Genomic DNA, 14,313 nt, shown 5'->3' with positions numbered 1-14,313 from the left:
TTTGACCACCTCCCCAAATCCCTGCTCAGGTGGCTGCTAGTTAGACCCCTGCGGCAGCCCTGCCTTGAGAAGCAGGACTGTCCTGTGGCCACAAGTGATCTGAGCATCCTTTATAGACTTGCGCTGGCCTCCCCCTCCCTGGAGGAGATTAGGTCTCCTTTCCAGTGCCCACCCAAAGTTTCTGGCACTTTCCTCTCCCGCCTGCTCGCAGGTCCTGGTGGGGAGTCAGCACAGTTCATGTGCACCCTGTGGCTTGGGAAGTCAGCAGCTCAGCAGCCTGTTGTTGGCACCCATGCATAGAACATGGGACCCATTTTCAGGAACTACACAGTCAAGCAGAGGTCCTCTCTATATGAGCCACATAGGAAATTAATGGGCCTGAGGAAAACAGGGGTTAGTGGGAAGAAAATATATATGTCAATAGAGTAACAATGTCACTATGAATACTCACCTGACTTAGGGAGCAGCAAATAGCAACAATTTGACACTTAGTTGAATGAACTTATTGTTTTGCTGAAATGACATCACTTCCCCCTCCTCACCTAGTAAATGTTTGGGGATTATAATATAACGCAGGGGCTCCTGTTTCTCCATTTGGGCCTCCTTCATCCCAAGCTTAGCCAAGGAGGGGCAGGGACCGCTGACCTCAGCACTGGCCTGGGCATCTTGGTGTCCGGTGCTGGCCAGGTGGGAGTGGGCCCGAAGCCACCAGAACCTAGATGTGACAAACCTGAGGTGTCTCCCAGGAGGATGGAGAAGCCAGAGGGCAGTGACAGTTCTGTGCTTCCTGGCAGGCCACCTGCCCTGGCGCCCACCCCTGGCACTGGCCTCACTTGCTGCAGCTCAAGGACAGGGGTCCTTCCTGAGCCAGGGCTGCACCTGCCCTGAGGAGCAGGAAGGATCCCTGGAGTTAGCCTGGGGTGGGCGCATGCCCTGTCAATCATCCTCAGCACCTGGCCAGGCAGAGGATGGGAGTCTGGGCTGTAGGAGAGGCCTGGCCCCATCCTTAATGTCCAGGGTGGGGTGAAGGGGGGCGCACGGGGCACCTAGTCACTCTGGGCCTGAGTCGTCCCTCCCTGCAGACCTAATACCACTTGTCTGCCTCTCCCTGGGAGGATGAGAAACCCCCAGGGAGAGGGGCCATGGCAGCCCAAGTTCCTTCCCTGGGCCACAGAAGGTCCCCTAAAGGCTACAGCATCATGGGGGTGGGGAGTGTCCCAGTGGCATTTTGGAAACTAAAAAGCAAATCCAATTTTGTCACTATGCCAGGTGCAAATGTTTGGGGGCTAATTGCTTTTCTCAATGAGAGCAGTGGCTATTAAATTCAAGTTCTGAACAGGGGAGGGGAGCAATTGATTGCTCCTCAAGTCGCTTGGAATCATTGGCAAAAATCTTATGTGCATGCGTGTGTGTGCACAAGCATACGCCTTCCAGCAGGGAAAGCCTGCCCTCTTTGTCAAGTTCTCCAAGGTGTCCTGGACCCCAGACAGGTTCAGAACCAGGGCTGTAGGTTAGCAGGGGCAGTGTCCCCAAAGGCAGGGCTTGCTAACATCTGCCCCTCGGATTCATGTCACCTTGTGTTTGCAGTGCTGGTGAAGGGCCAGGTCACCACCAAGTACTACCGGCTGCTGTCCAAGCTGGGCGGCTGGGTGTGGGTGCAGAGCTACGCCACCGTCGTGCACAACAGCCGCTCGTCCCGGCCCCACTGCATCGTGAGTGTCAATTATGTCCTCACGTAAGTCAGACGTATTTGTTTCTCTCCTTGCTCTCTCTTCCCTATCCCTCATCGATTGTTCCAATAAGCACTCTCTCTCTCCCCTCTCTCTTTCCTCTCTCTCTTTCCTCTCTCTCTCTCTCTCTGGAACTGTTCATTTGTCTCCTGTTTTGTTCATTTGTTTAATTTGAACACTATAGTTGATTGGGAAGGTCCAAACTATTTCTGTACTCAGCACTTGGGCAAAGGGAGCCCTGCTCTCTGGGCATGGATTAGGAGGGGATCAGAGCCCGGGTGAGGGGTAGGGGTGAGCAGAGGAGAGGGGGGTACTTCCCATCCTGAACAGGACGCAAAGGGGATGCATGTCCCGGACCAGGAACACAAACTTACACTCTCCATGCCCACGTGTGGCTGGGTCATCGTGAATGCATGTGGGACAGGAGATAGCTCCATTTGCCCCTGTCTTTCTGTATGGCCTATTAGAAATAATGGTGCATATTTGGTCAAGTTCAGTGGCAAGTATTTTTAAGACCATTGGAAGCAACAGAACATAAGTCTTCCTGAGACTATGTATTACTCTGCCCACAATAGTATGTTAAATCACCTGGTCCTCAGGTGTGTTCTAAGGCAGTGAGCATTCAAGTTCCATGTTCTTTCATAGAAGGATAGGTTGCTGTTTTTTTGGTTTGCTGATTTGCTTGTTTGAGAGAGAGGAAGGGAGAGAGCAAGAAGGAAGCATCAACTCGTTCCACCTAGTTGTGCCATTGATTGCCTCCCGTATGTGCTGACCAGGGCTTGAACCAGCGACCTCAGCACTCCAGGCTGACGTTCTATCCACTGTGCCACCAGCCAGGGCTGGCTAGAGCTCTTTTTGGCTTTGTTTTTAATTATTATTATTATTATTAGTAGTAGTAGTAGTAGTAGAGTTGTTTTAGCAAAACTGTAGGAAAGAAGGCATTTTAGCCCCTACACAGTTTATGAACAAACAGATGTGGCACTGGCCAGCACTTTGGGCGACCTCCCCTCCTGTGTACATGATGGCACTGAGGTGGCTCTTTAAGGCAAAATTGGGCTTCTGGACCCTCAGGGTTCCCCTACTCAAGCCTCCCTGGGTGCTAAACAGAGTAGCAGCTGGGCCCCGGGTACTCTGATAAACAGGGTTTCTGCCTTACCTTCTATGGCCCCAGGGTCCCTGGGAAATGTGTTCAGGACCCTGTGGGATAGGAGAGAGTTGCACCCACTCCCCGTCTACATCTACCAAATAACACTGCCTTCGCTCAGCATTTGTGGGGTCGCTGAGCCTGGGGCTGCAGGGTGGCTTTTATAATGAGGGTGCCCTGTCCTTCTTCAAATCCTACCCACCTCTGACCTCACTGAAATGATTCACCGGAGCTTTGAGGACGATCTTGCTTGGGAGTGGTGCCCGGGGAGCCAGGCTGCCTCGGCAGCCTGCTGGACACGGCCTGTCCCACTCTTGCCTCTCAGGGACATTGAATACAAGGAACTGCAGCTATCCCTGGACCAGGTGTCCACATCCAAGTCCCAGGACTCCTGGAGGACTACCTTGTCTACCTCACAAGAAACTAGGAAATTAACTAAACCCAAAAATACGAAGATGAAGACAAAGCTGAGAACAAACCCTTACCCCTCACAGGTAACATGCATCTTGCAGGGTGGGGTGCGCTGCTCCGTCCTGGGGGGCTCGGGGCACGCAGGCATTGTAAGCAATGACCAATTCCAATTGCCTTGTGGGTCTCCCTGCCCAAAAGGTTCCCTGTGGAGTGAAGCAAGGTCCCTCTGGGATGTGCAGCCCGAACAGTAGGGACAGAGCCTGAAGGCATGCAGACCTGACACCGGTGGCCTAGTCAGGCTTGCTGGGAAGGCACGGGGCCTGCCTGAGGGAGTCCACATAAATGTGGGTCCAAGCCCCAGTGCATTGTCTGTTTCCATGGCATTTTAAAAGATGAAAACCTTCCCTCTTCCTTTTTCTAAGTAGTTTGCAAGCCGTCAGAAATAGCAGGTCCATAGGTGGCTGGGGTGTGTTGTCAGCTTGGGATGAGGAGATCTGTCTGCACCCAGGGGGTGGGTCACTGGGGTAGTCCGCCATGCGCTTGTCCCCAGGGGTCACTCACGGTGGTGGTCAGAGGGCATCCAGGACTGGGATGGGGTTGGGCGGCACGGGCTCGGCCTGCGTGAGGCCAGAAGACGGGTCTCCCCTCACCAGTCTCTTCTGTGTCACGCAGCAGTACGGCACAATCCCGATGGACAAACTGGAATGCGGCCAGCTCGGCAACTGGAGAGCCAGCCCCCCAGTGGATGCTGCGGCCCCTCCGGAACAGCAGCTCCATTCAGAAGGCGGCGACCTTCTGTATGCCCCGTCCTACAGCCTGCCCTTCTCCTACCATTACGGACACTTCCCTCTAGACTCTCATGTCTTCAGCAGCAAAAAGCCAATGTTGCCAGCCAAGTTTGGCCAGCCCCAAGGATCCCCGTGTGAGGTGGCACGCTTTTTCCTGAGCACACTGCCAACCAGCGGCGAGTGCCAGTGGCATTATGCCAACCCCCTAGTGCCTAGCAGCCCATCTCCAGCTAAAAACCTTTCTGAGCCACCGGTGAACACTACTCGGCACAGCCTCATGCCACACTATGAAGGTGGGTCATGTTTGTATAAGGGGCAGGAGCGGGGCTGTGAACATGGAAAGGACCCTCAGAGTCTGGGCAAACTCTTCCTTTTTCTGCTTCTAAATAGAAACCAGTGCTTTCCTGCTCTGACCGTGAGCACTTCACAGGCGTGGTTAAAGCCAGGTGCCTGAGTCCAGGTGCCTCATAGGTACAGGTGACAGTATAACTGGCAAAGGAAACCTGGTGTTCAGCCACCCTCCATAGAGTCCTGGCCTCACCTGCTCCCTCAAAGGGAGACAAAGTGATTTTCACAACCAGCTTCCATGTACTGAGAATGGCCCAGCTGCATGTATTTTACAAGTTCATGCTATGCTCCACCCAAAAATGAATATAGGAGCCACTTGGTTTTCTTCCCATGCTGTTTTTCAAAATGCAGAAGACAGTAGTGGAAATTCATGGGCTAAGAGACAGAAATGCCATACAACCCAGGGCAGATAACACCCCCCACCCCCGTTTTTTCATCTGTAAGATCCTAAGCCATAGGACATGCCTATCCCAGGCTCAGCACGCACAGTAGGTATCTGTCCAGCACACTGTGGTTCAACAAGAGAGAGGCAGGGATGGCCCCTCCGCCAGCCCCTTCTGGCGACAGGCAAGCAGAGGGCCTCTGTGGAGGCACCACCAGCTGCCCCAGGCCCAGCAGACTCCTGTCTGCTCACTGGGCCAACCCCAGACAGAGGGTAGAAGGTGGGGTTGATGGCTGGCTGCAGGAGGTGTCTTATTTCACCCTGACCTAGCTACTGCTCAAAATGTAGATCCAGACGGTGCTAGGTGCCACTAAATGTCAGGTAAATGCTACGTGCCCTGGGAAAGAATCACCTGCTTAAAGAGGAGAGCTCCCTGGGGTCTCTCTTCTTCCCACCTTTCTCTCTTTGGAGGCAGGTAGGGCTCTGTTCCTCCTCAGGCTGCTTTGTGAAGCTCTTCCTCTGTGCTCCAACCATCTTCACAAGGCTATAAAGGCCATGGGTGAAATCTAACCTTCTGGGAGATTTCCAGGACATGTTTTTCAAAAGTAGCCAATTTAAGAAAAGAGCATACCAGCCACCAGGGCACGGCAGCCCTGCCTTTTGGCCTGGGCCTGTCCCAGGAGCCACCAACTTCTCAGATTTGGATCCCCAATACCCACCAATGCACTGGGTCCCTCAGATAACCAAGGAAGGGTTCCCCGACCTCTAAGGGAAGAAAGGCAAAGGGTTTTGATAACGGCTGAAAATATTAGCTACTTGAGAGTGACTTGAAAGAATTATTTTTCTTTGTGTGGGGAAGTTAGCCAATGATATAATAGAGCGTTTGATTTTTTAAAAATGCTACTTTGAAAGTGAGAGTTTAATAGCCACCTCATTTATCACACACTTCATTAAAAAACAGACGAAAGGTGCTAATTTGGGGCAATTTGTGGTCAACTTCCTAGTGTTTTTGATATTAAAGAAAGAAGTTGTCTTATGGTGAAAAACATAAAGAACTAATTGAGGGCAGGCATCTGTTTAGTGAACATGTTTTTGCTGTTGTTGTTTTTGTTTGTTTGTTTTTGAGAGAGACAGGCATATCAAGCTGCTCCTGTATGTGCCCTGACCGGGGAATTGAGCTGCCAACCACTGTGCTCTGGGACAATGCTCCAACTGAGCTATCTAGCCAGGGCTTAATTTGTATTGCATTTTAGAGAGACAGAGAGAGCCAGGAGAAAGAAGGCAAGGGGAAGGGAAGCATTTGTTGTTCCATTCAGTAGTGCATTTTTTGGTTGCTTCCCGTGTGCGCCCAGACCAGGGGATTGAACCTGCAACCTTGTCATTTTGGGACTATGCTCTTAACTAACTGAGCTAAGGGGTCAGGGCCAAGGTGGTTATTTTTTTTAAATAAAGGGAGCGGTGTGGCTACCACTCCACTGTCCCCAGGGAGGGAAAAGACAAACAGATTGGCTGGCTGGGGCCACCTCACACTAGAGCGTGGAAGCCTCCAGACCAACACAGTCCAGTTTGGTAGCCACTGTGGTCACTGAACATCGAGGTGCATTAAGTGCAATGAGATGTGCTGTTTCTGCAAGCTTTCAAAGACAGAAACAAAGAATAATTTTAAAATAGCAATCACACCTTGAAACAATAATTTGAATATGTTGCATTAAGTATATTATTAACATTAACTTCACCTGCTTCTCTGTCACTCTTGAACGCGGCTACTAGAACATCTCAAATTTCATATTGCCATTGGGCAACGCGGGCCTGGGACGCGCGAGGGGTAGGGACGATGGCAAGAGTGGTGGGTGGCCGAGGGGTGGTGGAGACTGCGGACCCGCTAGGTTGCTGTGGCTTTGGGCATGTGTTCTCCCTCTCCCTCGCGGACATCTAATGTGTCGCCTGTCCCCGCAGCGCCCGCCGCCGCCGCGCGCAGGTTCGGTGAAGACACCGCGCCGCCGCCGCCGCCGCCGCCGCCGAGCTTCCCGAGCTGTGGCCACTACCGCGAGGAGCCCGCGCTGGGCCCGGCCAAGGCCGCCCGCCAGGCCACCCGGGAAGGGGCGCGGCTGGCGCTGGCCCGGGCGGCGCCGGAGTGCTGCGCGCCTCCGGCTCCCGATCCCCCGGGCGCGCCCGCGCAGCTGCCCTTCGTGCTGCTCAACTACCACCGCGTGTTGGCCCGGCGCGGGCCGCTGGGGGGCGCTGCGCCCTCCCCTGCCGCCCTCGCTTGCGGCCCCGGCACCCCCGACGCTGCGGCGGGCGCGCTGAGGCCCCGGCCCCCCGGCCCCGCTGCTGCCTCGCCGCCCGGCGCGCCCCTGCCGCACTACCTGGGCGCCTCGGTCATCATCACCCACGGCAGGTGACCCGGCCGGGCCGACCGCGACGAGAAGCCATAGGCCAGGCCCCTTTGGCTCCGGTTTCAAAACATACAACCTAGTTCAGAGGGGCGAGCTGTATTATGCACGATTTAAATTAATTTATACAGAGACAACTATTTTAATAGAACTCTGCAGCCGACTTTTAGATTTTTACCGTAGATGCCATAGAGACCGGTGTAGAAGACTACAACCCGCCCGAGAAGTGACTGGTCGACCTTTGTTCTCCAAGAGCTGGATTTTCCGAAAGGGCAGAGCTGGGCATCCCCAGCATCCCACATGTAACCGAGTTTGTGGGCACTTGGTTTGTTTCCTTACCTTAAAATCAGGCTTGCGCACCCAGCCTTGACCTGGATGCCCACCGGTCCCACTGGGAGATTGAAGCACGTCCTCCACATTGATGAAAGCACCCTGAGGTGGTCAGATATGCGGGGCAGGGGTGGGGGGTAGACTTCTGTGTTCAGAGCCCTTGCAGATTCTTAAGTTCAGGCAGGTGATTATTCCAAGACCCATGAGTAGACAATTCTTCTGTCTTTAAAAACTTATGCATGAATCTCATTAAAAGTTGTTTTAACTTTAATACAAAACTCAACAAGCCCAGACCAAGGAGGTGAGCATGCTTCTTAAGTACATTCACAAGTTCTTCCTTCCTCCTAACCCCTCTAAACTCTGATGACACCAAGAATAGCATCTTCAGAGTACTGAATAAGCATTAAATGCAAAAGGTATATATAGAGCCAGATATTTTATGATGGACATGTGGATGATTTAGGTGCCCAATGCAATTGGCTACCCCTGTCAAGTTTGATTACAAGGCACAATCCCTCTGGCTCATGCAGACCTGCATTTCCCTAGGCTCGTGTTTGCTACAAGTAGTACTAAAAGTTAAATTGCATGTGCAATATGAAAAACTGGCAATAGACTGTGCTGCGTGGAAGAAAACGTGCTTGATGGATGTCATGAAAATGATGTATACACATCATTTACATTGTCGTTAGCATTCTTTACACAGCAAAAACTCCATACGAACATGTAATGTGTGTAACAGGTAAACAAAAATCTTTTATAAAGCACCAGCAGTGTTTGACAATTTTATTTTTATATATTTTTGCTTCAAGATTTCACCATTTAAGTCATTAACATGGCTCTGAAGTGGATCAGTGCCTGGATTTGCCAACTTTCAATTGGCTCCACATGATAAAAATACTCCATCTTGTCGATTTTTCAAAAACAGTTTACTTTTAGGAAACTCCACCTTTCTGAGTGAAAAGGTTCTTCACAAATGTCTTTAACTCATCATTCTAGAATCAAAGTGCACCTTCACTGACTTCACAAAAATGTGAAACTATGTTGCCAGCCCAGTATCACTGTGAGGACCTGCCTCCTCCCCTAGCAGGGTGTCAGTTGTCTTACCTGTGAGATGAAATTTGCAAATTTAGGCGCACCTGCTGCACCACCAGGGGGCTGGGTCCTAACAGCAGATTCCACAATTCTGACTGCACTTAGCTATACCTCATTAGCAGCCTTTGTGAGTGTGTGCACATAAAATAAGCCTGAGGGGTTACTTTTATGCTTATGAGTCTCATAATTAAACCATGATTCCCAGAAGGTGCAGGTGTGATGAGCAAGAGGTGTATCACCTGACATTTTTCAATAAAGTACAGCAAAATGCTTTTGTGTCTACCTTGTTATTAACCATTGGGAGCCATTTTTAATAAACACAAACCACAAAGGCTTTTGGAGCCGTTTAAGATCAAACAAAGGTTACTGTGAAGAAAGAAGGCTGTTAAAAGATTTACAAGTGATAACGTAAACAGGGGTAACAAAAGAGTGTGTGTGTACTTGAAAAATAAAATGCTAGGGAAGACTTCCCTGTCCAAACAAATTATCACCTCACCGTGTTCACAGCCTAGAACACGAAGTAAGATTCCTAGGCAAGTTGGCTTTGAAGTGCTAGCAGCTCAGTGCAAAGTTAATCAGCATTTACCATGGCAACCTAATGTTACCTCTATCTTTAAGAGTCTGCACATTTAAGCTGGGATATCACTTCTTGAATTCTGTGAGGTCTGACAGGGGAAAAGGAAGCATTTTTTAAAATATGCCTCTCACCAAAAAAAAAAAAAAAGAAAGAAAGAAAAAGAAGAAAAATATTGGACTCACTAGTCCTAACATGTTAACAAAAATGCTAGCTCGAATGGATTTGAGAAATAAGCCAAGACTGGCGGGGCCTCCACAGGGCGTCCCAGGGAAAGGAATTCCTTTATGTTCATGGAAGCCCTTTCTAGAAAAGCCATTCCATTCATACCTTTGTAGAGAAGTGAACAGGGTGTAAGCAGGGCTGCTCTGAGGAGATCTGCAAGAGCCTGTATTTTCTGCCCCCGCAGGCCCCACCCCCTTGTCCTTTTGAAATCTGACTTCCTCCCCTGAACTCTAAGGGTGGGAGGGGTTTGTATGGTCACTGACTGTATAAAGTATATTCGAAGTTGTAATTTATTCTGTGAGACAGTTAAGGTGGACTAGGAGCTGCCACAGATAAGATGAAATAAAAACATTTCAAACAAACGCTGGGAAATTACAGTAGCTTAAAATGTTAGCGAATGATAGCCTTTGATCTAAAACACATTATTTGAGCTGTTCCTAAACTTATGTATAATTTATAGAATTCAAATCTTAAAACTGTCAAGACAAAAATCAAGCAGTTTCACAAAAGAAAACAAATTCTATAAGAATAAAATCTGTTCTTTAATTTGTTGTTACATTAAATTTATTTTTAAATTTAAAAACTTACATTAAGTTGTTATATTAAATTTATTTCTCATCTCAATTTCTTTTTTAACTTTTGGGTTTTGCTAACTTTCATTCTTTGGAATAAGATTTCTCTTTTGTATGATGCATAATACATTTGTCAAAAACACAACAAAAATAAAAAAAGAGCACCAGCTTCTTAATACTTAGAAATACATACATATTCCTTACCTTGTAAAACTATTTATTTTGTAAAAATGTTTAAATATGAATAAAAATACTGTAACCAAAAGTAGTTGCCTATTCTTAAAAAATGAAACTTGCGGTAAAAATAACAATGAGCCCAAAATGATAGAAAGTCTTAAAGTTTATTTTGGTACACTTGCTTCTTATAGGCATTGGCTTAAAGTAATTACTTTTCAGATATGATTCTTTGAAAAGCTAAAAATGCAAAGGCTGACACTTTATTTCAAATATGCATAGTAATTACCCAGGAATAAAGACTCTCGTTTTCTGCTGTTAGCAACAAACACATCTACAGAACGAAAGTCTACAATCCTCTCATTTTGCATTCTGAAGCTGTTGGGTGGGGCTGGCTTCTCTCTCCCAGTTCTTTACTCTGGGGTGTACGTTGGGAGCAGGGTGTGCTACCCCACCTGGGTCCATGCACCTACCCTTCATCAAGTCACAGGTAAGTGTACAGCAGCATTAACCCCCACGGACTGTTTTACCCTGGACACTGCTCCTTCCCACTTTGCCCACGCCCTGTGAACGCAGCAGGATCTGCTCAGTTTGTACTCACTGCTGCACAGGGGCCACAGAAAACCCAGCTATTGCTGAGTCCTGTATTAGCGGCACTTCTCCTAAGAGCTTCCCCTGAAATTTGCTTTCAGCTCTGAAGAGACGACCTTCTATAACCTGTTAGGCACTCAAGGCACAGCCTCTAAGCTGGGGGAGCATTCAGTGTCCTAAAAGCACACAGAAACCCTGAGTTTAGCTGTCATATTCTAAAGATTATGAAGACCATGCAGTTCCTGTTAAGACTTTAAAAGCTCCTTGAGATAAGAGTGCCGGGTACATAAGCACCCCAAACCGATGGGTATGTGCACAGTGGAAGGGGTGTCCCTGAAGCTGGCAGCTCTGAGTAAAAGCTTTTAGTCAGCTGCTCTGCGAAGCAGAACTTCAAAAGTCTTTGGTTCATCTGAGGCAAAATCAGGTTTATGAAAAACGCAGCATCTGCTTCAAGTCCATTTTGTCTACCCTAAGACAGCTGGATGTCCGCACAAGGAACAACAGTCTCACAAGCACAGAGGCAAAGCGCTGGGCCCGCAACAGCTCTATCTGCTTTGACATGGCCACACTTCATTAGTTTTCATTTACAGAAAGGAAATTAAATGATAGCATTTTTCCCAAAGCAGAACTGTCTAGAATAGGACTTCAGCTTAAAACAAAACACAACATGTTTTTCATTAAATAACCCCCCAAAGAAATCCAAAAAGTAACGATGGCGGCTCTGAGGGATGACCTGCCCACATTACCCAGTTTGAGAAATGAGCCTCGAGGTGCGCGCCCACAGCCTTTCTTCCGGGTGATGTTTTGCAGATGCCCTCCCAAGGGTGAGTCCATTTTGTAATTCTGGGGTGGCGTAGACTTATATTTAAACTTGGACTAACTCCAAATGAAGATTTGGGCATTTAGGAGAGAGTGGTCTCTTTTTTTGGGGGGGGGGGGCATAATTCTAATTGAAGTCTTAGTTGCAAATATTACTTTTAAAGTTCTTTTTAAAAAGTTACACGAACAAAAAGCACATATTGGGTTAGTGTAGTTAACTAAACGTTATTTTCCCCTTCCTGTGGGGGCTGGGGGCTGCCTGTGCTGGGCTGAAGGTGGACTGATTTTATTCTGGAAACCACAAGGCTCTGGGATTAGCCCAACAGGCTAAGCTGGACAAACACAGTGCTGGTTGTACAATAAGGCGGTTTTGTTCAAAGCAGAGAGTCCCATCAAGTTTTCTTTCCATTAATTTTAGTTGAAACTGCCAGGGAGAGAGAAAAGTGGGCAAAAACTGGCCTTTTAATGCTGAAAACTAATGTGTGTGTTTCACAAATTCAACAGAGATAGGAGTTACATGGAAAAAGCATGGAGTCCATCTGGAAACAGCAAATGTATATCAAAAGGCTTCCTTTCTTTTGTTCTTACACAGAGACTTTTAGGATATCAGATTCTGAAGATCTTTTAAAGAGCCCTCCCTCTCCCTCACACACACACACACACACACACACACACACACACACACACACACACGTGCGTGCACACTCCCTCTTAGAGGGTGGTATTCCATATCAGTAACATTTTCTTGTCAATATCAGAAGAAGGGGACAAAGAATGATGACTGACGAGCACAGTACAGTCTCGCAGGAACACTCAACATTTCAGGGCGCGCCTGAAATGGGCTTAAAAACTCCAAATCCCCTTTTGCGTGCAGTAATGGAGTGAGCCTTCATCTCCAGCTGTCAGAGCCAAATCGTCCACCCCACATCTGAGCAAGGCCTAATCAACCCTTAAGATCTTGAACTTGATCCCATCACTTCAGAATATGCAGTAAAATTAAACCTATGAAAGGAGAGCTCATAAATGAATGCCAAAGCAATGAACCAATTTCCTCTGCAAGATCACTGCGACCATCCCAGCCAGACGCATCTCTGTAGCCATCAGATGTTGTTATTGGGCCCACAAACCACTAGGCCGAGGGGAACTCGTAGAGGTTGACCTTCTCTTTTCTTCATTAACACAAAATAAAACGACGACCAAGTGCCAACGTCTGTTCCTGTAGGAAAATGCCTCCCTGGGTGCTTATAAACAGCTGCCACACCTCCACCTCACCACCGGCCTGGCCCCAGAGCTTTCTTTGATTTGCTGTTTAATAGTCTAGGGGTAAAGGTCCCCACTGCTGGGAAATTTTTGAGTTATTCCATTGCGATTTCCAAGTAAAAAAATTTGGCAGGGGGAGCAATAAACACACATCCAAGCCCAAGAGGAAAGAACAATCTCACACCTACAGCAGGGATTTACCTGAACTAAATCTTTCCACTTGTCACCCCTCCACCCAGATCCTCTTCCAAAACAAAATGAAATGCCAACCTATAGAAAATGAAAAAAACGGGTTAACTGGGCGGAGAAGGTATTTGACTACACCTCTAAATTAGTTTTCTAGACCCACGGGGCGAGGAAAGAGCAGAAGCGAACCGGAATGCCTGCTGTGGTGGTTGGGCCCGGGGTCAGTCCCGAGTCATCGCTGCCCTGTCCTGTTGTGGCCCCAGCACCAGGCCTGCTTCGAGCACCCGGGCCCCAGGCCACCTTCCTTGTAGGAACTACTGCTGTTTGGGGATGATGAGGTTTCTGAGCATATCAAAGGAGTTGCCATCCGGATGCACAGTCACCACATGGCCGTCCTCCTGGTGAACCTGGAGGAACCCAGAATCATCCAGGCCAACAATCCATGCCTGTGGCCCCTCAGCGCTTCCCAGGCGGACTTGCTGGGCGCTGAAAAAGAAGCACAGGGAGAGGGTCTTAGGAATGTGATGCCTGACAGTCGCCAGGTTACCAACTATGGGGAGGCATGCGGGGGTGCCGGGCGACTCTCACAGCTCCACGTGAACTAGTTTGATGACGACTAGAATAACCAGGGTGATGGCAAGTCCAACAGGGAGTTAGGAACTACTTTTCTTAAAAACGCTCTTTGCCCTGAGCACTTTTAAGAAACACTGTGCAATGCTGCAGGTGTTTTGGCTGAGACTGGGGAAAAAGAAGCTGAGTTGAAGTTTCATCTTATGAAATAAAGCTGGGTAGCATCAGCTATAATTTAAACTCATTCCAACTCCCCTTCTTTTGAATATTTTCCAAATGTACCTGTTGAGTGACAACCTTCTTAACAATTTTAAAAGCATAGAATTTCCCTCCGCCAACATTTTTATTTTGAAGAACTTAAACTTATGGAAAAGTTGGAAAAAATAGTACAATAAACCTCATACTCTCCCTTTACTTAAATTCACACCAACTGGTAACACACACAACCACATACACACGCTTTCGGGGGCTGACATTTAAAACAAGCTGCAGGCAGCATGACACTTTATACGTGAATACTTCATCATGCATCTCCTCTAAGAACAGGAACAATCTCCTGCAAAAACCAGCACAGCACTGTGCCCCTTGAGAATCTAATCTAGATGTACAGGCATTACCTAATGTGTGTGTTCCAATTCCCCCACTCTTCATTAATATCCTTTGTGGCTATTTCCTCCCATCTGGGATCTAATTATGAATCACATACTGCATTTAGCTGTCATGC

At 48.2% G+C, this 14,313-nt stretch overlaps 2 protein-coding genes across 7 annotated transcripts in view; one reads left to right on the top strand and one right to left on the bottom strand.

Annotated features, from left to right (window-relative positions):
* The window catches only part of SIM2 (SIM bHLH transcription factor 2), a 52,905-nt gene extending 43,540 nt beyond the window's left edge, over nt 1-9,365 (top strand). The window contains exons 8-11 of the mRNA XM_066370234.1: nt 1,588-1,735; nt 3,200-3,368; nt 3,958-4,366; nt 6,760-9,365. Coding sequence (XP_066226331.1) covers nt 1,588-1,735; nt 3,200-3,368; nt 3,958-4,366; nt 6,760-7,205 — 1,172 coding nt within the window. The 3' untranslated portion in view covers nt 7,206-9,365. The remainder of the gene's footprint in view (nt 1-1,587; nt 1,736-3,199; nt 3,369-3,957; nt 4,367-6,759) is intronic.
* Nucleotides 9,366-10,311: 946 nt separating this feature from the next.
* HLCS (holocarboxylase synthetase) overlaps nt 10,312-14,313 on the bottom strand; it is a 195,908-nt gene continuing 191,906 nt past the window's right edge. For all 6 annotated transcript variants that reach the window (XM_066370241.1, XM_066370240.1, XM_066370236.1 and 3 more), the window contains one exon: nt 10,312-13,505. In XM_066370241.1, the coding sequence (XP_066226338.1) occupies nt 13,334-13,505 (172 nt within the window). In that variant the 3' untranslated portion in view covers nt 10,312-13,333. The remainder of the gene's footprint in view (nt 13,506-14,313) is intronic.

Source organism: Saccopteryx leptura, chromosome 2, assembly GCF_036850995.1.
Source record: "Saccopteryx leptura isolate mSacLep1 chromosome 2, mSacLep1_pri_phased_curated, whole genome shotgun sequence".
Classification (NCBI taxonomy): Eukaryota; Metazoa; Chordata; class Mammalia; order Chiroptera; family Emballonuridae; genus Saccopteryx; species Saccopteryx leptura.
Note: the sequence above shows the minus strand (reverse complement) of the source record. Positions and strands in the feature narration are given on the sequence as shown.